This window comes from Pieris rapae, chromosome 5 (assembly GCF_905147795.1).
Source record: "Pieris rapae chromosome 5, ilPieRapa1.1, whole genome shotgun sequence".
Taxonomy (NCBI): domain Eukaryota; kingdom Metazoa; phylum Arthropoda; class Insecta; order Lepidoptera; family Pieridae; genus Pieris; species Pieris rapae.
The window spans coordinates 637,513-660,502 of NC_059513.1; the positions used below are offsets into that span (position 1 = coordinate 637,513).

Sequence of the window (22,990 nt, forward strand, 5' to 3'; positions counted from 1 at the left end):
CATTGTTTTTTTTTATGTTGTGAGTGCGTGCATTTGTGTTGTCCGGTGTTTGAAGACGCTTGGAATTTCGCTTTCAATATCTTCGTAAGAAAAATGTCGGGTGATACCGATAAAGCAAAAATCAGTGATAATCAGGTATAGTTGTGTCATTTGTTATTACAATATTTTTCTTTATATTTGTGTGAACCTATTGACGAGTTATGAACCTGTGAAGTGTTGTTATTTCCGTGTTATATCATAAATGTTTGCCTGCGTCTCAACATGGCTGACAGAACGTTTGCTTCCCGCGAAACGCGGGAACTACGCCACGAAGGGTTGTGATTTTAGTCAATAATATCATCAATAAACGGCAAATGCAGTATTGATCAGTTAAAGAAACTGATTCTAATGGGATAATTTTCAGTTTTTCGCTTATTTTACCACCCCCGCCCCTTTGCATTTGGTTGCAGGGTCTTTGTTAAATGTGCACGATATAGTATGACATTGATAGGAAATCCGCATGACCTTGATATTTTATTTCTTGCAAAATTTCTATTCAGAAGCATCGTGTTATGTTTTTGTAACATTGAGGCGCGAGTTCGCGCCTTCTTATTTTCATTGCATACGCGCCGAGCGATGTAAATAAAAAGTAGGGCACCACAGACCCTTCGTTAAGCCTTCATTTTTAAACTATTTTTGCATCAAGCAATTTATCGCGATACCCAAGTTAATGGTATGGAATGGAATATGAAATCAAATATCGATATAAAAATTCAATGACCTTAACATTTAGACATTTTAATTCGTATTATGCATATAGTTACTATGTACACAGTTGTATGTTGTATATATATTTTACATAGAGAACACAGTAGTACAAGTTCAAGTGTAATCGAAGTCTTATTGCCTAATAAATAGGGTACAAATTCCTTTGGCATTTCTGAGTTGAATGGTTTCTGCTAGTTAAGTACTGCCTCACAGACAAGCAGAATTTGGTTTGAATAATATTTTTGTCAATTCCGAAAAATAGTTCCATAGTACGGAAATGCATTATTGTAAATAATTTTTATTTCAGTTCATGACTGATTTATAAGTGTAATTGTGTATTCTAAAACATTGTTGTTTATTGAAAGGAAAAAAACAAGGATTTAAAACCAAGAAAAAAGATAATTTCACTTCGAAAGAATGATTAATATAATATTAATATTACATGAAGAAATGATTCTTTCTTAGGTATTGTGTTATACAAAGATATTTTGCTATACAGGATGAGGACAAAAAGTCAGGTGCCGGGGACGGCCAGACTACAGAAGATGAATCATCCCAGGATTCCAAGGGTGAGTCGGCTGAACCTGAGGTGCAAGGTAACGCAGTAGATGAACCAGACAACAGTCAGCCACCAGAAGGTCAGAATTCAGATACATGTTTTGTAACAATCTGTGCTGTGTTCATCAACTAACAATTGGGGACTGTATGGGTCGCTTGCAAAGATATATGTTTTATTTCTATGTAGGTAATAGACAGAATTTTGTTTTTAAATAACTAATAACTAAAATGTGCCTTAGGACACAATTTTCTGAATTAATAAGGACTACAGTATAGTTAATTATTATCAGAAGCAAATGTTTATTAATTAGATTAAATTAAACATTTGATGGGTAAATACTAGGATTACAATTTCATATTTTCTGCAATTGAAAGTATTTAATAAAACAAGTTATCTAAATAATACCAATTATTGGCTTGTGTAACTGTGACTGCTATATAGCAAAAATAATGTTTCTCATTTACCACTCCATCTTGACTAAATCTCACCCTGTTGCTTCCAGCACTTAACTTTTTGTTCTCATAGTAAAGAATTTTATCTTCAACCAATTGGTGTGTTTTAAATAATACATGTGAAGTTGTTAGTGGCCCATACCTTTCATTGCTGTGTTTAAGTGTTGGGTTTTGGGGTAAGTGTATGGAAATGGTATCACAATATTATAATAAATATTAAATTATGATTTTTTGAGGTTATTACAGTATTTCTAAGATGCTCAATTACTAAAGTATCTTAAGTTTACTTTAAAATAAATCACTATTTTCAGAAAAAAAGATTTAAAGAATTTATTATGTTATAAGATAAATATTATCAATCTGTAGTGAATAATTTTAAAACAATAAAAATTAATGAATAAACTAAGTAATTAAGCATTTGTAAATGATCTGTGTCATCCTTTTGTTACTCAAAAGTCTATAAGATCCACATACGACATTGACGTCTTCAATGGGAGGAACAAAAAGTAGATTTTCTTTTAATAAAATATATAATATTAATCAAATTATGTACCAATGCTATCTATACATCTTTGACATCTTAATTAACCATTTGGACAAGAAAGAATAAATTTTTTGAAGGCGGTTTCGTCTGAAGTGATCCAAACTTTGAACAAAATGGTAATCTGTTTGGAGTAATGACCGAGGAAGTACGGTGGGTGTCTTAGACATTCCAATTGAAGCTTCTTTAATTTGGTAGCAGTTCTGCATTGTGGGAACTAGCACTATTGTGGCCAGTATGGCAAAACGCTAGTTCCATATGCAAGGACCTAATATTTTTTCATTAATTAAATGTAATTGTACTCTCATTTGTATAATAATAAAATTGTGTCAGTAGGTCTTTCTAACTTCATTGACTTTTTCGAAATCCCTCACAAAGTTATTATTTAACGTACTCGAAAACAATCATCTTGATTTAAAGACAAAAAAAGGTTTATTATGTTAAAAAAGTAAAAATAATGAAGCAAATTCGTTAATCTGCAATGTCTACGACTTATCTGCGCGTTATCAGTCAAAGTTGTGTTGTGGCCCGCAATCACCGATCGGCATGTCATTATTATGTATTACGTTTCATTATTTTGTGTGCGAAAAATTGGCTTGGAAACCGCGTTGTCTCACTAATATTCGTATAACCTAATATGTTTCGTTTTTTATTTATTCACAAAATTTTGTTAATGTGGTTGACGTGAAATAGTTTTTTGGTATAATAAATATTATCTAGACATCATGTATAACCGAACGAAACCTATCCTTAATATGAGTTAATTAAAGATTAAAGAATTATTCAACAAAACAAAAACGTAAAATTTTAATTTAAGTACAGTTTATCTGGAGGAACATTTATATGCAAACCAAAAAAGTATTCAATATTATTGCGTACTGTAACGAATTGTATAATATATTAATAAATAATTTCTAAAATTTAAATGTTAATCATAATTAAGTAAACTCAAACCGATTTAATAATTAACTAAGTTTGTCAAGTATGCCAATCTTCATAGAGTAGTATAATTGTAAACCGATTGATTATGCCTTGTAAATAAAGAGCTTGCTTGCTTTCCCAAGCAAAATAAATAAATAAAAATGGGGGTAAAATCTCTACCTCCGTAGAGTTAATAGATATATAACGTGCCAACCACTCTACTACGATTCTTGTAAGTTGCATCGACAACCGTTCCAAAAAGCATTATTAGATTGAAAATTTAAAAAACTTTTTTTATGCATTTGTCGCGCTCCTTAACAAGACTGCTATGGTTACATTAGTACAAACCACAGTCGTTTTTAGTGTAACATATGATTAAGATTTATAATTTTTTTAAGCAACATTTTTCAATGCCTCTTAGGCATCAATTCAGTGAGAACTCATGGGTCGTTAGGATAAGTTGATTCTGTCTAGCAATACCATTGCATTGGACATTCCCATCGGAGTAAGATAGTTATTAAATTTAGATAATATGTGTATGCGCACTCACATATGCACTATCGCCTTATTCATGAAACCTTAATCAGTGAAATTGCACCTTGAATAGTAATATAAGCTTGTCTTGTCTCGTGCTAGATGCACTCTTCCGCAGTCCCCAATACTCGTACACTCCCGAACGCTAAACGGCTATGATTTTGTACCTTCTACCAGCACGTGTGTTATCCTGGATTATACCCATTATAATTAATTTCGGTTAGCAGCGGTCATGGCCGCAACATGTTGCCCAATTCGACCTTTACGTTGCTTGATGTTTTGTTTATTTTCTCGACATTTCAATCGAGAACTTTCTCGTTAGAAACCTTACTGAAGTTATGAGAAAGCTTATAAGTTAACATTAATATCTATAGGCAGTAAAAATACCTACACTAATAAAATTCTTAAGTACTCTTTCGTATCCTACTCAAAGGTGCAAGTTATTTTTATTAGTTATATGTACGTAGTCGGCATAAAAAGTCAATAAAAATCGCTTTAGAACAACCAATGGTATAGCAACTCTACAGATTATTATGTTGTATAAATAAATGTGGTTCTAGGTACTAAAATTAGTCTTGATATCATAATCACTTGCTTTTGAACCAAGGCTGTTTTTTGTTGTTCTCGTGATGTAGCCAAATTTGTGTGACGTAGTCAATTTCAACTTGTACATTATATATCAATTGTTGATCTACTTCGAGTTTTGCTGAGTTAAAAATTAAATTTATTAACTTAATATATGTAAACTATTATAATTTATAACTTCAGGTTTTAAGATATAACACTAATATGCAATTGTAGGATATAATTTTATTTTGGAATCTATTAAGATCTTTTTAAGAGAACACCAATAGTACTAAAACTATGCTACTATATTACGGCGAGTATATAACATGTTGATTCCACGTGAATTTTAAACTCTCAATCTTCCTGTCATGGCCCATATGCTAGGAATTTGTTCTTCAAGTGCCTGTTTTCCCCCTGTACCATAAAGTGTTCATTGTGCGAAGCCAAAATCCAGTGAAAGGGATTTTTAATAAATGCACGTGACTTTAATCGGCTGTAATTAGGGTGAACGAACTGAAACACGTATTGTATAGTTTCATTTGACAAAACCTAGCTCAGACGGCGACCTTGATGTATGTTAAGACTTTGCAACGCTAAGACATTTTTTATGTTTTTTGTATAGATTCTTCAAAAATAAATACATGTTCAAATCTATGTTAGCTGTGGTTAAATGTGTTATGTAAATTCCGGATTTTAATTAACAGGTCGACGGCGTAACTAGCCGTTCTTACTACGATTCGTATTTTTAAACTGTATAACAAAAAAGTGTTTATAAATTACATGTGATTTGCTATTTCAATATATATTGAAAACTTGTTTTGGAATTTTGAAAGATTGAAAATTAAAAAAAGTACGTCCATTGTAACCTGGGTTTTTTGGCTTCGGTTAAAAATACTCGTAAAAGAATCAACAACGTAACATAATAATATGAATACTCACAAGACCTCACCATTACCTCTATCATTATTGCTAATAATCGTTTAAATCCGATGAAAACAGTATTTTCAAATCTCTGGAAATGAGTTTTGATGACTCACTCATCCGACGAATGTTGAGCTATCCGTGACTGAGAAGTCAATTTATATATAGCTCTTTGTAACTGGACGATCCGGTTCTTGAACGCCGGGCATCCGAGATTTGTATATCGTTTAATGTTGTTTACACAAGTAGTAATAGGACGGAAAGCCCAATCTTTATCGATTACGTTAATCGGAGATATGTTTTTTATGATGCAGAGCCTAATACCTGTTGGTACGCTGACTTCGAAAATATCCGGAAGGGGATGTTTATTCGTATTTGAATTCTGAAAAAAGTAGTGTATGTAAATACACACCAGAAATAGTACTATAAAAAATTTCTGTCGATTATGTTTCTTCGCTTTTATGAGTCTTAATATGACTCTCCTATTATCGTTTCAAAATGCATAAGATGCTTCTTTGGCATGTGTCGCAGTCACACAATTAGCCGTTATATTAACAGCCTAGCCGTTTAACTAGTTCCCTTATTTAAATTACTAAGAAGGCCTAAACGGTTATTAAGAAGTGCTTTTACGCCCGAACCCAACAATTAATCCACAATCACAAATTGAAAACAATCTGAGATCCGACCGTGATAGTCGATCGATCTCATATCTGCATCCCAATAACCGAACCCTACGAAGACAATCCCTTTTTGTTGGTGACGGATAGAATCTCTTCGCTCTTTACACTTATATTTCATAGTAAATATAAACCAAATAAAGTAAATAAAACCGTACACATAATATTAAAATATACAGGTCTATGTTTTAAACATCAAATAGCTTTTTAATTATTTAAAAAATTGGTGAAAGTTAAGATAGGATATTGGCACCGTTGAACTTTCATTTTCATACAAATGTCTATGCACATACACTGATCCGTCCTACCATGGATAGCTTGTATCGACAGATGGATGTTACAATCCCTTGATTGGTTATTGGCATACTTATTAAGATATCTATATCAGATGTCCAAAATGAATTGAGATAGGTTATTGGGTTTGGGCGTTAGTCCAAAATAAATTTGATTAAAGATATAGATAAACTTCTTCATGGACAGATTTTTTTAATCAAAACACGTTCGTTGCGTTATAATATATCGACATTCAGTTCTATTGATTTTTTTATGTATTTTCATATTATTTTTAGTGGTACCTTCCATTTGTTTCATGTTAATGCTTGCTTGGGGATTGTATTTATTGTTCTTTGTGATTAATAAACAAAACGTTTTTGTTATTCATTACTAACTAATCGTACATATTCTAATTAAAGTAATTTTTAAGATAATTTTATGCAGTTTTTCTACTGGTGTTTTTATAAGGAAATTTTCCTAAGTTTTCAAAGTTTGAAGTTAAAAAAAAAGTTATGTTAATGTTGATTGAATAAATAGTTAATTCTTTTTGTTAATTACTTAGTATCTTATTGTATTTTTCCATAATCAGGTGACGCAAAATCGACCACGGCAAACGGTAAAGACGACTTAGGCGGTGAAGATGTCAAAGATGAAAAGGCAAAAGCAGATGTGGACAAAAAGGTTTGTATTTCATTTCTAACAATTTCTGTGTTCCGTGTGCCTATAATGATGTAAAGATTATAACACACATAGGAAATCAATATTCGCCGTTATTTCGATTGAAATTACTAAATAGTTTTAACTTTTAGGAAGAAAATGGTGAGACACACGAAGAGGATGATAAGGAAGACGTGAAAGAAAACGATAAGCCAGCTAAAAAACCGGCCGCCAAGAAAAAACCCAAAAAGGAGGTAAGCGTACGCAGTTTGCGGCTACTAAAGTACGTTTACTACGTATTTTTATTGTATAAATTAAGATTATAAGCTAAAGGCAACTTTTGAGTAGAAATGAAAACGATTCAATAAGAAATTAAACCATTAAATTATACTTAGGATACAGAGGAAGAAGATGAGGAGGACGAGGAAATGGACGAAGAAGAGGAAGAAGAGGGAGAGGAGGGAGATGAAGAGGATGAGAAGAAACCTAAGGCCAAGTAAGTTAGGACAGCTTAGTTACAAATGTCACAAATATTCCTGTCTTAAGTACATAATGTTATATTTCAATAATACAGCCAAGTTTTGTAGACAAAATTATATCTTGATATATATATATATATATGTGTGTCAATGAACTCTTCTTAAACGGCTGGACCGATTTGAATGAAGTTTTTTGTAAGCATTTGGATGGTGCTGATGGCGACATATAGCAGTTATAATTAGTCTGAAGTTCTGACTGTATTCAAAGACCATCGTTTTGTTTACTAATAAATATTTTTAAATCCAGTAAAGTAAAGAAACCGGCAAAGAAAGCAAAAGAAGGCGACGAAGAAGGTGAAGAAGATGAGGAGGAGGGAGAAGATGAAGAAGGTGAGGAGGAGGAGGAAGAAGAGGAAGAGGAGGCCCCGAAACCTAAACCCAAGAAAGAGGTAAGGAGTCTCCATAGTTCTTTCAACTGATCGTTCGTTAATTCCGAAATGATTAAGGGTTCAAGGGTGACTGGTCGTACTTGAATTCGTGTATGGGGTGATGTTAGTTATTTTGACTATGTAAGTGCGTGCTCCTATTTCACCATGCCTACTGCTGATAGAGGACAAATATTTGTTTTTAATATATTTTATTATTAATTACTTAAGATGTCATGTGGAACATAGTGTAATGCATAGAAACATTGGGTAAAACCAAAAACAAACACGGCGATTAACAAGAGTGGTGGAGAGTTTATTGCCAGTTCTTCTCTACCGTTCTACGCCTCTCATTTGAGAAGTGGCAGTAAATGTAAAATTAGAAGCATTTCATATACATATATTTGTTTTTGATAAGTGTACATTGTGCTCTAAATGAATAAATGATTTTTGTTTTCTTTCTTTCGTTTAGTCTTAAGAATTCAATCATCAGTTCCTTTACTCTTTCTACAAGAAATAATTAGGAATCTCTTAGTTAATAGTATTGTTGTTTCGATAGCCCACTGAGCCCCCGGTCCCTCTTCCTGCGGGCAAAGGTATCCCTCTGGGTCACATCAGCAACGTGGAAGTATCACTCTCAAGGTTTAAGACACAGGACCAGAAGCTTTTACATCAGTACTTGTATGGAGTAAGTAATTTCATTAACATAATTAATATAGCTTTTTTACAGAGAATTTATTCATTTAAAAATAATGTTTTTTGATGAATTAATAAGAACTTTCTTTAACTTTTTTAACATTTAATCTGTTGAAACAGTGCTTAAAATGGTGGAGATACCATAATTTAACAAATAAATTTGATAAAACATTCAATAATAAATAAAAATTAATAGAAAAGCATTTTTTAATGGCTTTTAATCTATAGCCTGTATGCCATTGTTCTTGGAGCTTTTGGCTATCCAGTAATGATCTCTGTTTCTGACCGGCCAGATCTAAACATTTCAGTGTTACCCACGTATAAATAATTAATCATACTTAAAAATAAAGATTTATTTATTTGATATATATAAAATTATTAATTTAAAAATAAATACATATATATTCAAGCAGCACTTTGCTCAAGCTTTAAAACTAATCTATATTAAAGGTAATTTTGATAAAAATGGCGTCGTTAATTGCTATTTCATTTCTTTAATGGAAATATTGTTACTGTAGCAACTGTGTCTGGACCGAAACGTGAAGCGGAACATCAAGAAGTTCAGAGGCTACGAGTGGGCCGTCGGCTCGTCCGACTACAAGGCCAAGTTGGAGGAGACCACTAAGATGGAACCCAAGCAGATTAGGACCATGTGCGAGATGCTGGATTTAGATAAGAAAGGTATTTGAGATTACATCAAAATTCATCATACATTAAAAAAAATTGTTATACACGGTAACAATGATAGGTTAAGAGTTGTTCGGAATACCTGCAGCTGAATTTCATCATCGGACGTCAAAACAGAAAACTAAATATAATCCGTATCGGACATCCGTCGTTCCACAACTGAGCGTTTCGCCATTTTTGCCGCAAACCACTTAGACGACTTCAAAAAAATTGCGTACCCATTCTTAAACAGCCGGCAACGCACTTGAGTGCCTCCAGTGTTTGCCTGTGTTAAAGTTTATAATTAACAAAAAAACATAAGGGATGATTGTAGAGGGATGAAAATTTAGGGTTGCATGTATTTTTGTATGGTGTATAGTAAAAAAATAAAAACGAAAAATTTTGTCTAAAAAATAAATAAAAAAATTTAGGGGTGGACCACCCTTAACATTTAGGGGGATGAAAAATAGATGTTCGATTCTCAGACCTACCCAATACGCACACAAAATTTCATGAGAATCGGTCGAGCCGTTTCGGAGGAGTTGGGTTACTAACCCCGTGACACAAGAATTTTATATTTAAGATTTACTCTCATTCCTGATGTTCGAACACCGGCTTGCACCCATTGACTTTTAATGGGCGCATTTAACAAGTACTGTACCGTGAAGGAAATTAAAGATACAGAAATCTGAGGCCCAGACTTAAAAGTGATATAAATAATAATTCAACTGTTAAATAAATAAATATTATGATTATGGTTAACAATATATATAATAATAATAACACACAATATAATATGACTTTTGTTCATACTATTAGTAGTTTTCTATGGTTTCCTTCCAATATCTGATAACCATAAGTATATACTTGATCTCTCTTGTCAGGTGGAACAACAGAACTCGCAGCCCGCCTGGTGGGCTTCCTGCAGTGCCCCACGGCCAATTCGCCTCACGCGAGAGGAGTGGCACGGCCTCCGCCCACTGCTACCTCGACACCTGGAGGCAGACCCAGGAGATCTGTCGCCGTCAAAGTTCACAATCGAGGTAAATGTCCAATGGAGTAGTTTTGAGAATGTTTCAATTAATTTTTATATTATATACCTGAACGCAGCCTCAATGTTTTTCTTCATATTATTGTTATGGAATATCCTGGTAAAATAAAATAAGAATAGGATATTTATTAAAGGAGCAAACGAGTTATCTATTGCAACATAATAACTACTATATACTAAACTAAATATTATAATTAATTTTAATTATTGAATGACGCAAGGAGGCTTTTGGTGCATCCTACTAAACCAATCTTATGTAGTTCTTTTACTACATAAAGAAATAGGTTATATGCAACAGGGTGAAAAGCTTAAAACAGGAAAAGCATACTAATTGGCAAAGAAGACAGAGGGTGTAGACCGAGTTATAAAGAAAACACTCCTCACAAAGATACATATAAAATTAGTATAACATATGGAACAACATAACTTAATAGCTAATAATAATTACCATTATCCTCAACCTTAATAATATTTAATTATCGCTTAATGTTTGTTAAAACTTGCTCAAAAACAAACTAAATAAGAAAAGTATAGTCTAACAAATTATGTTATCCAGGCTATTCGGATGAAGAGTATGAATCGGACCCAGAGAAAGTCAAAGGACCCAAAGTACCCAAGGAGGGCTCGGAAGATTCAGATGTAAGTTTTTTGAACTCTTTCACATCACATAAAACACAAAATAGTTAGATTTTATGTTTTTCATCAATTTTTATTGATTTTCTTGTAGTATAATTTTTTTAACCTTTTTGTATATACATATTCTGTATTGCATCTTGGGTTATATTATCTTCAATATAATTGTTTTTTTGTTATGTATTATTTATGTTGCTGTAGAATTACGAAACGAATAAATAAATCTCTCTTTGTTTTTTGTAAATATTATATTGGTCACAAAAGTGTCAAAGTGTTTTACTTTGTGTTAGCATATTTACAAAAACTATTAAGAAAAAGAATTTCAACTGAATATATTTTTTTTAATAACAATTAATGTTATTACAGGGGTCATTCAACCCGAGCGGATCAGAAGCGGACTCGGACTTTGACCCCGAGGTAGGAGAGGGAGCCGGGGTTGTCGGAAAGAAACGCAAGAGCAGCGGACGACGTCGCTCCTCGGGCAAGGCGGGCAAGAAGGGCAAGAAGAGGGGGAGGAAGGCCAGCGGGAAGGTTATTATAGCTAATTTATTTAATTTTGAATTTGGAACGTTTTCACTTTGTTTCCAGGGTTATCTAATCAACGGGGTGCCATTGTTAGAAATGAGGAAATATTTTTTTTTGTCACAGGGAAGCAGAGGTCGCGGCCGCAGGGCGAAGTCGGACAGTGAAGAAGAGAGTGACAAGTCAGAGAGTGAGAGCGATGGAGGAGGCGAGACTGGCAGCGAGGGAGAAGAGTCTGATGTGAGTGTCTTATTATTTCTTTTTATATTCTTATTATATTAATAAAGACAATTGTATTTCTTTGAAATAAATGGGCTATGTTCATGAGGGTAATTTTTTTCAATTAATATCTAGTTCTGTCTAAAATTTTGATATTTAAAATGTGTGAATATAATAAACATTTAAAGGAAAAAAAAAATAAGCATCTAATTCGTCTGCGTTGTGTGATCGTGTGAAAGTTAGGTTGTATGTGTGTATGCTCAATATTGTTACGTCATGGGAAATATATTAATTAATATTAATAATTAGTTTGTTATACCTTTAACAGGAGCGGAAATCAAAACGCGGTCGGCCGAGCGGGTCCGTGGCCAGAGGGCGCAAAGGCCCCCCAGCCAAGATGGCCAAGGCTGCGCTGGCCAAGCGGAAAACGGCCTCACCGCCAGGTGGGTTCTAGCCCTTGCTTTTTTTTATAGAACAGGGGGCAAACGGGCATATGATATAAAGTGATGCCAACGCCCATGGACACTCTCAATGCCCAATCGCGAGTGCGTTGCCGGCCTTTTAAAAATTGGTACGCTCTTTCCTTGAAGGAAAAAAAGTTTTGTTAGCTTCGCAGTTACTGTTCGTCTATACTCTATATATCCATTTTTTTTAAGTGCAGTGGTCCACATTAAAAATCAGTCAATCAGAGTGAGAATTTTCATCACAAACAGTAAAAATGCACAAATAAAGATAAAATTTTATTTTATGATGACAACTAAAGAATAAATTTAAGTAATTGAAGTTAATACGGTATATTGTTCGTGATATTTTGTATTAAGTCACTTTACTAAGCAATAAATAAATATTAAGATTTAACGTAGGTTAAACATAAAAATACCTTTCATTATGTACTCCCCTGAAATGGGTCAAATTTGGCCCTTTTTCGGTGGAGAACTTTTTTAGTAGCAACACTTGTTTTGTAGCAATGTCAGAATTCTAGGTAATAAAAATCGGAGTATAATTGTTTCTTCGCTGAGTTTGCTTTTGAGTTTTTTTTATATTTTTAGAGAGTTAATACAAAATTCAAGTCAAATTAAAAATAAAATGACCATATACAATGCCTCAATTACTTTATCAATTTAATAATGTGTTAATATTCACAATTATAGCTAAAAAGAAGGGAAAGCCAGGCAGGCCAGCCGGTAAGAAGGGAAAGAAGGCATCCTCAGACGAAGAATCCGGAGAAGGAAGCGAAGAGGAGGAGGAGGAAGGTAGCGAGGAAGAAGAGAGCGGAGAGGAGAGTGACGGCGGCCCGGCTGACAAGAAGGCCAAGAGACCGCCTACCGTGAGTTACATTTTAATTTAATTATGATATTTTTTCAGACAGAACAATCTTAGTTTAATTGTTTATTGATTACATTAAAATAATATTAATATTTTGTGATACTTACTGATATAGGCAGTAGTATATAAGAGGTCGTAGGTACGATCCCTGGCTTTGCACCAATGGACTTTTTCTCTATGTGCGCATCTAACATTCGCTCGAATGGTGAAGGAAGACATTGCCAGGAAATGTTGGCTTTGACTCAAAGAATCGAAAGTGTGTGTCAGGCACAGTTGGCTGATTACCTTCTTGCCTATTAGATTGACAACACAAAAACATACTATAACACACATTTGTGGTTTAAGTAATTGAATTGACATATTTTACTAATTTATATACACGTTTATCTTTGTTAAATCCTGCGCATGTTCTGACATGATTTAATAGTACTGAATTATTTATTTGCGGGGAAAGTGGGACATGGATTAGTTGCAAAGAATGTAAAAATGAAATATTATGTCGCCTATGAGTGGGTGTCAAGGCTCTCTCTTGTTCGGAGTACTTTCTTTCTCTTTCTCCTAATAGTTAAATATCGCCAAAACGCACTACACAATACATACGACGTGTGTTTAATACTTTACAAAGATAATAATTTGCTTGTTGAGGTGTGTGTAAGGACGTGCGTTATGTGATCTTGAAATTTCATTAAATTTTTTAACATCTTCGATTAGACGTGTTTATTTTTGTTAAATATAATTTTTACCAAGATAGATAGATGAAACAGCCCAGTATGACAAGTTCGGGTACATTTTAGGTTTAATGTTTTAAGCAATTCGGAGCAGACAATATAATCGTTTATATAATATTTAGTCTTGCGTTTAGGCATTTGTGATTAAAAATATCTAAATTAATCAGGACGACGAGATAAAGAAGTACGTGAAGCAGATCCTGGAAGGCGCCAACCTGGAGCAGATCACTATGAAGACGGTGTGCAAACAGGTCTACTCGCACTACCCCGACTTTGATCTCGCGCACAAGAAGGACTTCATCAAGGCCACCGTCAAGTCGGTCAGTGAACTTTAACTTAACCAATGATTTTCTTTAATTTTTTATATTTTTTGTTTGGCTTTAATTTCACGACAATGTCAATCTTTAGACTCATCTTTAGAATAGACGTTTTCTATTTCCAACGCCAAGACGAAGAACTGTTTGTTCAACGCTCCTTTGCATTTAGAGGTCCCTTACTTTATAATTAAATTTTCAAATCAATGGATTCTGAGATAATCAACCTATCCAGATAAGCTCGCAAAACACAGTAATTACAATAGTCAAATTGGATTTCGATTTTACAGAGGCCTTGCTACATATTACTTGTATGACTCTGAGATCTCAAATACATGCGCATACACACCCATTCACTCACTTGTTCACTCATTCTTAATTTTTAACACTAAAATTATTATTTTTATTTCACTGTTTTAAACATGTACCATGTAACACGGATTGTCTTCCAGTTACCAACAACACAGGAATAGAGAATTTATTTATATATTTATTTAAATTATATAGGACTGTCCGGTCCAATTGTTTAGTGAATAAATGTATATTAAAACATTTAATAGGTACATGAAAATATTGCAATTAAATAAACTTCTTTTTAATATATATTTTTTATGTAAATAATAATTTTTCTTTTTTGTTGCAGTGTATTTAAGATGTAAAGATTGAGCGGAGTAGTCTACATAGCGTTATCTATTACTATAGTTTTAAAGGACATATTATTACAATAATAATAATAATATATTATCAGAATATATTTTTTTTAATATCCGCAAACGTGTGGAACGGATATCCGCCCGCTTTACATTCAGGTAGTTGCTTATTTTTATTTTTGCATGATTTTTATTGCTTTTTTGAATTCAGTATACAAAAGATATTTATAAATTTGATCTATTTTTAACGTGCTGTAAAAAATATGAAAGTTGTTTGACATTAACTAAAACTGAATTTGAATGAATAGTATGTAATGTATGTATGTTTGTTGCAGCTCATATCATCGTGAGCGACTCGGCCGCATAGCATAGTCCTAAGCCACAACTTAGACTAATTGTACACACGATCATTACATTGCCACAATTGACATATTTTTCATATTTTAACAGTTTTATTACTATTAGCTGTATTATTCATTTGTGAATTGTATTGATTTTTTTGAAATTACCTAGAGGTATATAGGGGGACCAGTATTACGTAAACAGTTGGGATATTTGGTGATTACGTCAATTGTAATTATTACTGTCATGTGTATTATTACACGAAGTGCATTTTTGCAATTCCTACAGAAAATTAATACATTTATGTACTATTATTTTTATGAGATTTGCTTACTTTTGCTGACAAGAGGGGGAGTGGGGGGAGGATAAATTGCAGTAAATCTGCTTACGTAATACTTAACGGCCCCATATGTTTATCTGTTTCTTTAATACATAAAGACTAAATGTATTTTTTGAGCGTTTTAAAGTCCTGGGTTTGAATCTCGGGGAGTGTATCGTCTTGGAAATATGAAAAATATGTACGCGGTGTCCGTTTGTGTTTTATTTGTAGACGTAAATCCCGTAGGTTAAGTGTAACGTATAGAATTTAAGAGATTTCTGTTGTGATAGCTCATGCCTAATCCTAGATTATTGGTTGTATTTTATAATTTTGAAAATTTTAATACATTTATAACACTGGTAATTGGAAACATGTTTTAATTGACAATAAGATATTGGTAGCTTTTATAACATGAACTTTTTCTCCAACTCTACTTTGGGTCCAAGATACGAAAGCAAATTAACATCTTGTGAATCGGGCAACACATAGGCCTTTGAAGCTCCAATGTTGCCAATGTTTCGATTTCATCCTTGCAGATGATGATGGCAGGAAGCAATTTTTTAATGCATGAGCTATCTTTTAAAGTACATGTCTAAACTGTTTTGTTTCTGTTGCTATCGCTTATTTCACTTGTTTTTAAATTCAAACTTATATGTAACGTGTGTCTGTCATTCAAATTTCTGAATTAAGTCAGTGATTTTTTTTAATGAAAATATCCTAGAACATAAAAACAAGTGGAGTCGGCGTGTCTATTTGTTTGTACTAGCGTTTGGGCATCACAGGCGTGGAATCATAGGCCGCTTGGGCCTCTGTTAATTTCGCGATTTTAAGTATTTTGAGGATTTTTTTTTAAATTTAGTTATCCCCATATTAACCCCGATTTGGATCACGTGTAAAAAAATGTTGTTAATTGATTTTTAACTGAATTTAAGGTTACATTAAGCCTAGCCTAGTTCTATTGAAGTCTACTGAGCGAGATACTAATTAAGATTCGAGTTAAGAGTACTTTAAGTGTGTAAATATTACACGGAGTGCAGATTTGGTAAAAAAAAAACATCGGAAAAAATTCATGAAATCGCTTAGTTTTAGCTTAGGCATGCCGTTTTCTGTGCAATACACAGTTCGCTTCGGTGGGTCCTTCGTCTTTGAGCCCACTGGAATCGTTTACGAATGGCGCCGAGTCATAAATCGAATATATTTTTATCCGGCGTCAAGTTGATGACTATTTTTTAATCAATTTACAGTAGCTTAGGTGCTTTGGCATTCTTTCGCAACTGTGGCCGAACTTCGCTATGTCCGTGAAAGGTTGGGGCGCGCTCTGACGCCCCGATGCCTCCCCGGACGGAGGCCTTGTCAATATTAAGCCTCCGGCCGCGGACGCATTGGCCCATTGCCCCTTCGGCCTCCGAGCGCGTCCCAATGTAGCTAAGATAGATATAATCAACATTAAATGTGTATTTGTGAATTTTAACCTTATTTTGGTTATGTATTTGGTGTAAATGGCTGGACAGTAGTGTAGGCGGAGCGAATGACAGGTTTCCCTTTTACAATTGGAGTATAGAATAAAGCAAATAAAACATTGAAGAGGCTTTTATTTCATGAATATTTACATACGTTTTGTACAATTAGGCTACACCAAATAAATAAAGTGGAGTGGAGAATGGAGTACTTTGTCTGCCAAGTTATATGGACTGAGATTTTTTTCCATATTTAGGGAGGGGCAACGGGTTATAGCCCTGGGGCCCACACAATAGACTTTGTAAAAAATATATTAAATTCAGACGAGTAAACATTTTGATATATTTTAATGTTTGTTAAATACTAAACGCATCTACATACTGCAGTAAATTATTATTAATTGAAAAACTCGACTGAAAAAAATCTACATTTTATGAAATATTTTGGGACCAAAGGTCCACTCCTTTGTTGTCCTGAAGTCTCCCTCTAAATCCTACCCTGGTTCCCATGCAAAAGCTTTGGGACTAAATATATCATCTTTACAATAAAACTAAACTTTATATAATATGGTCAACGGTTAATAAGTACTGATTGGACGGATTTTTTATTATAGTTCACAGTGTCAGATAAACTAATAAATAGTTAGATATACAATTAATATGACGTTAAAGAAATCGTGATATTGTACAAAGGTAATTTTAAAGTTTTTGAAAATAATTGATATTTGTCACTTAAAAAGTAAAATTTGAGCAAAAATAGTTGACTTGATTTAACTTTGCACTCGAGCGCTCTGTTTTATTGGAGGCGTATCATCGTTTGAATCAGTCACATAACCGAAAAAATGTTTTAAGACCTAAGGAATCTGGAAAGTGCCATCAGTTCAAAATGACACTTTTATTTTTTAAAGAATTTAATTAAAATCGTCTAGAGTGGTGTCAGCGAACAAGCCCTCTAGTGCAAAGTGTAACATTTGTATCTTATAATAATCGTTAATGAGGTTTTCTAAGCAATAAATTAGTAAAGCAATTGTTTAAGGATAATATTTGTGAGAATCGTTCTTATATGATACACTTATTCATTACAAGAAAATATTTGACGTAATATTTATAAAGAAATCAAAGTTTTGTTATAAACAATTAAGATAACCTTGAATAACAAAAAAACTAGCGATTCTACGCTACGCTCATAAGCTGTGTCAGTGAGAAATGGCAAGTGTCAAACTGACAGCTATGTTAACTCCATATCTATGAGTCGTTCAGTCTTGTCAATGGACCAAAGATGATAGAATTCTATAACTTAGTTTCCGGTTTAGGCCCAGGCTTCCTGGCTCGTCTGGGCCGCCGATCACATGCCCCATAAACGCCGTCGTATCTCTCTTCCCGTGGGATCATGTCAGGGGGTCGGTAGAATTCTCCGTACGTTTGTGGATGAAGCTGACTAGCTGAACAATTTGAGCGATGATCGCTTTCATTGTCTCCGCTGTCGACGTCACCTAGAAAATGCATAATAACGATATATGAACAAATATTGCTTGAAATAAAAAAAAAAATTGTGATAAACTTAAATTACATTACTTTAACGATAAAATATTTACAGGAGTTAAGCTAAACCAAGTTTTTGTTTTCACATATTTTTATTAAATAAAGAAACGTCTGTGTACACGCGGTAGCAGTTATACTTCTTTGGGGTAATAAAATCAAAATCTTTTCAAAAGTCTCGCCATAATCTACTTTTTTAGAAAAATGACAGTAACAGTAGAAAAAAATTACTCTCAAACTTCAAAAAAACCAAATTACTGACCTAACTTTAGCTAACTTCTGGGTGTCTGGGTGGTAGTTTTTTGTGACGGAGTGCGCGCGCATTGTAAAAGAAGTATAACTTGAAAACTGAATTATATAACTCAATTAAACAAGAACTTTGGTAATATTGCATCTAAGAAAGATAAAATGATTAGTAGAAAATATATACCATCACTACTATTATTGCTGGGAAGATGAGCGTCCCTTAACCTCGGCCGCCTTCTCCAGTAGCGGAACTCACGAGGTAACGTATACGAGCGAGGCAGAGATATCTGTAACAATTTGTATAGACTGGAAACTACATGAACAAAATGCTCGTAAAAAAGCCAATACTGCTTATATAAATCACAACCTTTAAATTTTACTTAGCAATATTAATAAAGTAATACTTAATTATATATAAACACTATTTTAGTATAATTATGTACCCCTAATTGAGTAAATGTCTGGAGATCTAACCAAATGTCATTAATTACAACGGAATTGTATATTAATATAGGTAGATTACACTCAAACTCGTAATCAAACAGTCCTTGAATGTGGTGTATTATAATAATTAATCATGTTTGTTAGAAAATTACAGCTTAAATTCTATATAAAAAATTAAAATTCTTTTAGAATGAGGATATTTTTTTTTGTGCATTAACAAACATATAAAAAATACGTTCGTTTAATCTTAGATTTTTAGTAAAAGAATGGCGTTCGGCCATCTTTCTGGTCCTTCGAGCCGGATTATGTAAATTTTCTAACCTGACTATCGATATCACTGGGCGGTCTGGGCGTCTCACGCGCATTCTCCGGACTGGATTGTTCCGCACTACTACCGCCATCTTCTTTCTTTCTTCTAGACCATAAAAAGCAAAATTAATTATTAAAAACATATGCTTGCATTTATCAATCGAAGCTAAACAAACTAAACGTACCCAGAAGTACTGGGCCAATGACAGCAGACTTGTCTATTGCACCCCTCCAAATAATGCGGCGCGAGTAATATTTCCGGAGTCCTACATCTTTGCATTTTCCTAATCTGCTCGATTTTCTTTCCTTGCACGCCTGAGTACGGGTAGACACAGTTAAACTGGCACTCATACACCCTCAAATTCTCGGGGTTACCCTGCACATTGTCCTCGTATTTGAACTGGTCGTACTCCTGTCTGTCCTCCGTGTACTGCCTTTTATCTGTGGCCGAGTCGTAGGTGACATCCGTGAACCGCGGACTGTTAATTCTATTCGCCTCGTACATCCGGTTTATTTGGCCGTCCCTCAGATTTGCTGGATTTTCGTAGAATGTTCTGTCTTGAAACGGGCGTTTCTCTGCGTCCGTGTTTATTTCCGTGTAAGTCGGGTAGTTCGGGATGGGGTAGTTTTGGTAAGAGTGGGTGACTTCTATGCTCGGCCAGGCTGGTTCCGCGTGTGTTTTGGCCCTGGGTATCGGCTGCCTCTGCAGACTGCTGTAAATCTCTTCGACGGCTACTGGAGTCGTTTTCGCCAATTTCCCCTGTTTTATCTCTTCTTCAATTACTCGCAGTTCCGCGAGTTGTTTTTGCTTCTTCTCTTGTAGTTTCTGTTGGATGTTGACGCGGGAGCCGACGCTGGAGCCTTCGTTTTCGGATGAGCCGCCCTGGAATTGGGAATATGAACGATAATGTTGCCATTATATTTTATTTATGGCTCTTCATATATAAAATATTATAAAACATACAAATGAAGAGAAATTATGATTAAGTGTTAGAAATTATTTCTAATAATATAAAATAATAACCCTAAAGGAAGAGTTGGCGTACATTCTTCCCCTTCCAAGTCGGTTGAGCAATAATTTCGATAGTCCCTTAAGAAATTACCCATCCGACATCATACTTCTGAACATTATCTATATTTTGACCGTTTGATAACGCTTTTGAACGAAATTCGAATGGTTCCCTATATTGGAGTTAAATCAAGACCAATTCGATAAGTTTTTAGTTCCCGATAAAATTATGGGTAAAAAAACAGAGATTTTACAAACACAGGTATACTGGAAAGCCTAAATACATAATTTCACTTAAATATTCCATCCCATGTTGGGTAATACAAATAAAACACGTTTTTTGAAGTTTCTTCTCTCATATCTAAGATCACCTCAAATGATAGTAAGACAAGGTGCACATTCCTTCAACTGAAATCCGGTCCATACTAACACCTGGAAAATCATTGAATATCAAAGTATATTTTGCTTACGAGCCATGCCGTTTGAACCCTTACATGATGATTATGAGCCGCAGGCAAAGGTCTCCGCCAGAAGGCAGCGGGGGCGGGGGCCGCGGGAGGGGGCACGAAGGACGTCGGCTTTTTCTTCTTCCGCCCATTTGCTGCACTATATAAGAGATATTTTTCACTAACTTTTAAGAGGTTTTAACTCTAGTTGCACCAATGAATTATAAGAATGTGGAACGTGAAAATAAGTGCATGAAATCAAAATATTTAATAAATTTTAATTTGACATAGGAGAGTTAGACTCAATGCAAGTCTGACTCCCGTGTGTCAAAAATGTATAGAAATTAGTGTTTCGTTTTGAATTTTGATTATACTGAAAGTTTGACATGTGTCAATTTCTAAAGCAAGTAAAAAGAAAAGGAATATTTTTATTAGCAATCAATTATCCTAATGTTACCAGTGTTATAGGTACACTGTCACAGTAACTAAACTTTTTAATTGTTTTAAATTTTCTTTTTAATAATTAATAATTACTTTGTTAATTAATAATTAATACATTTTGTTTGGCTTAGAAAAAAAAGGTAATTAAATATAAATAATAAGACTCACCTGCTGTTAACTGGATTAGTGAATCTACAATTAAACACCCCTGGTATGACGGTGTGGTCATTTTGACATGATTTGCCTAAAAACATCGAAAATAATGGTCACTTCAATCCAGCAGAAATTTATTTTAAAGCTAGGTACATAGTTTTGAGACATAACCTATGTTATAATAGAAATATATTTAATTACAATCACAAAAAAACAATTCAAAAAATACAAAAAGGTTTATTGCGTTAAATAAACAATAATTTTAGGTCTTAGGCTCAGATTTCTATATCAGTTTCAGGATCAAATCTTATAGCCTCCTGTGTCTGAAACACGCCGTCGATATTGAGTCTAAGGCAACCAACCTCCTAACGATGTTTTGCTGCATCGTTCGAGCGAATGATAAGCGTCCATTGGTTTGAGACCATGACCTCAGAAATGAGAGTCGCATACTACTATGTCAAAATTGCTTTTTAAACACATGAAAAATAGAGAAACTTAATTTACAAGATTTCCGCTTTGGCTTTTGTGTATAAAATAATTACTTGAATATTGTTTAATGAGAAGCTGTAGGAATACTTAAATAAAAAAAATATAAAAAATATTTACCGTTCTTATTATTAGAAGAGGCGTTAGTACTGTTTGTGCCTTGTTGGTCTCCCAACATGTAGCCAAGTCGCCTCACGTGAAAATACCTAAAACATTATTTATTTTAATTTAACTTTCATTATTTACAAAAAAACGGTCACCTTCTTGCACTGTATGATGACGGGCTGAAAAAGTTGGCGAAGAAAAGTGCTGAAGATAAAGAGAGATGAAGCCGATTGGACGAGGCTTGACTCTATAAGATAATTATGTATTTAAATTTATTTCTGTATAAAGTGATAAGTGTGTTTCAAGAAATAAATGAGGCTCAATTATTATTATTATAAATATTTTAACGTAAAGTATACTAACTAAAAGGTTAACTTCTCGAAGACTTTGAATTAAAAATATAAATTCTATTATTTTTAGGCAATCAATTATTTTTTAACAAATAATATTTGCGGTAGACACACACTCTAAACAACACACAATTCTAAAATAATATTTCATTCATTTAAACACAGTTTTAACCATATAATCTTTATACTAATAATATAGTTTAAATCTTAATAGCTCGACAAAATCTATTAATTAATCAAAGCAATGCTGTGTCGTAGAAGATGTGATGAAGATGAAGTGTAGAAAATACCTGTAATATAGCAGCATACAGCCCAGTCCAGCCAAGAAGGCAGCGGCTGTCGCAGGAGCCAGCCTGGAAGGGGGCGGACCCACCCGGGCCCCGGACCACCACCAGGCGGTGATCAGTATGCAGTTCTCTATGCTCATCACGCAGTAGAATATCACCTGCGTAAAATCTTTATAGGAGACACTGAAGAAGCGCATCAGTTATGAAAAAATATTGCATAATAGATAAGAGCATGGACGCCTTTAATAGCAAAAGGCTCGGGAGTGCGTTGCCTCTATATGCTTTAAACTAAGTTTAAAACATCATATTATGATTTTAATGAAACCTGTCAAAATTTGACAAGTGACATCGGTTTTAGAATTAAGTAATTAAGCATATCAAGTTATATATGACTTCGTTCCACCTAACAGTCTATTAATACCGTGTTACCTTTAGTTAAACTTAATTAAGGATTTCATTAACAATAATATAATAATTACGAAAGAAAAATGGCAGTTAT

General features: G+C 33.9%; 2 protein-coding genes across 4 annotated transcripts in view; one reads left to right on the plus strand and one right to left on the minus strand.

Annotated features, from left to right (window-relative positions):
* On the plus strand, positions 1–16,800 carry LOC110999200 (protein DEK). 2 transcript variants are annotated; one of them, XM_045628443.1, is made up of 17 exons: positions 1–135; positions 1,247–1,385; positions 6,782–6,873; positions 7,002–7,103; positions 7,245–7,345; positions 7,636–7,777; positions 8,313–8,441; positions 8,968–9,130; positions 10,000–10,158; positions 10,723–10,805; positions 11,166–11,330; positions 11,448–11,561; positions 11,869–11,983; positions 12,692–12,867; positions 13,762–13,914; positions 14,552–14,717; positions 14,894–16,800. In XM_045628443.1, exons 1-16 carry the CDS (start codon positions 94–96, stop codon positions 14,558–14,560), a joined length of 1,884 nt encoding a protein of 627 aa, XP_045484399.1. In that variant the 5' UTR covers positions 1–93; the 3' UTR covers positions 14,561–14,717; positions 14,894–16,800. The 2 variants fall into 2 exon arrangements, with proteins under 2 accessions (XP_045484399.1, XP_045484400.1); XM_045628444.1 differs by having other exon boundaries at positions 1,247–1,316.
* Positions 16,794–22,990, minus strand: part of LOC110999201 — a 12,647-nt gene continuing 6,450 nt past the window's right edge. The window contains exons 8-15 of one of the 2 annotated variants that reach the window (XM_022268142.2): positions 22,495–22,649; positions 21,870–21,955; positions 21,279–21,354; positions 20,694–20,829; positions 19,400–20,097; positions 19,227–19,320; positions 18,646–18,748; positions 16,794–18,169 (exon numbers count right to left, since the gene is read on the minus strand). In XM_022268142.2, the coding sequence (XP_022123834.2) occupies positions 17,967–18,169; positions 18,646–18,748; positions 19,227–19,320; positions 19,400–20,097; positions 20,694–20,829; positions 21,279–21,354; positions 21,870–21,955; positions 22,495–22,649 (1,551 nt within the window). In that variant the 3' untranslated portion in view covers positions 16,794–17,966. The remainder of the gene's footprint in view (positions 18,170–18,645; positions 18,749–19,226; positions 19,321–19,399; positions 20,098–20,693; positions 20,830–21,278; positions 21,355–21,869; positions 21,956–22,494; positions 22,650–22,990) is intronic. The other variant, XM_022268143.2, reaches the window with a different exon arrangement.

Coding starts and splice junctions, on each gene's coding strand:
- LOC110999200 (XM_045628443.1), top strand. CDS start 94: ATGTCGGGTGATACCGATAAAGCAAAAATCAGTGATAATCAG. Junction 6,874..7,001: donor AAGCAGATGTGGACAAAAAG/GTTTGTATTTCA, acceptor TTTAACTTTTAG/GAAGAAAATGGTGAGACACA. Junction 10,159..10,722: donor CGTCAAAGTTCACAATCGAG/GTAAATGTCCAA, acceptor TATGTTATCCAG/GCTATTCGGATGAAGAGTAT.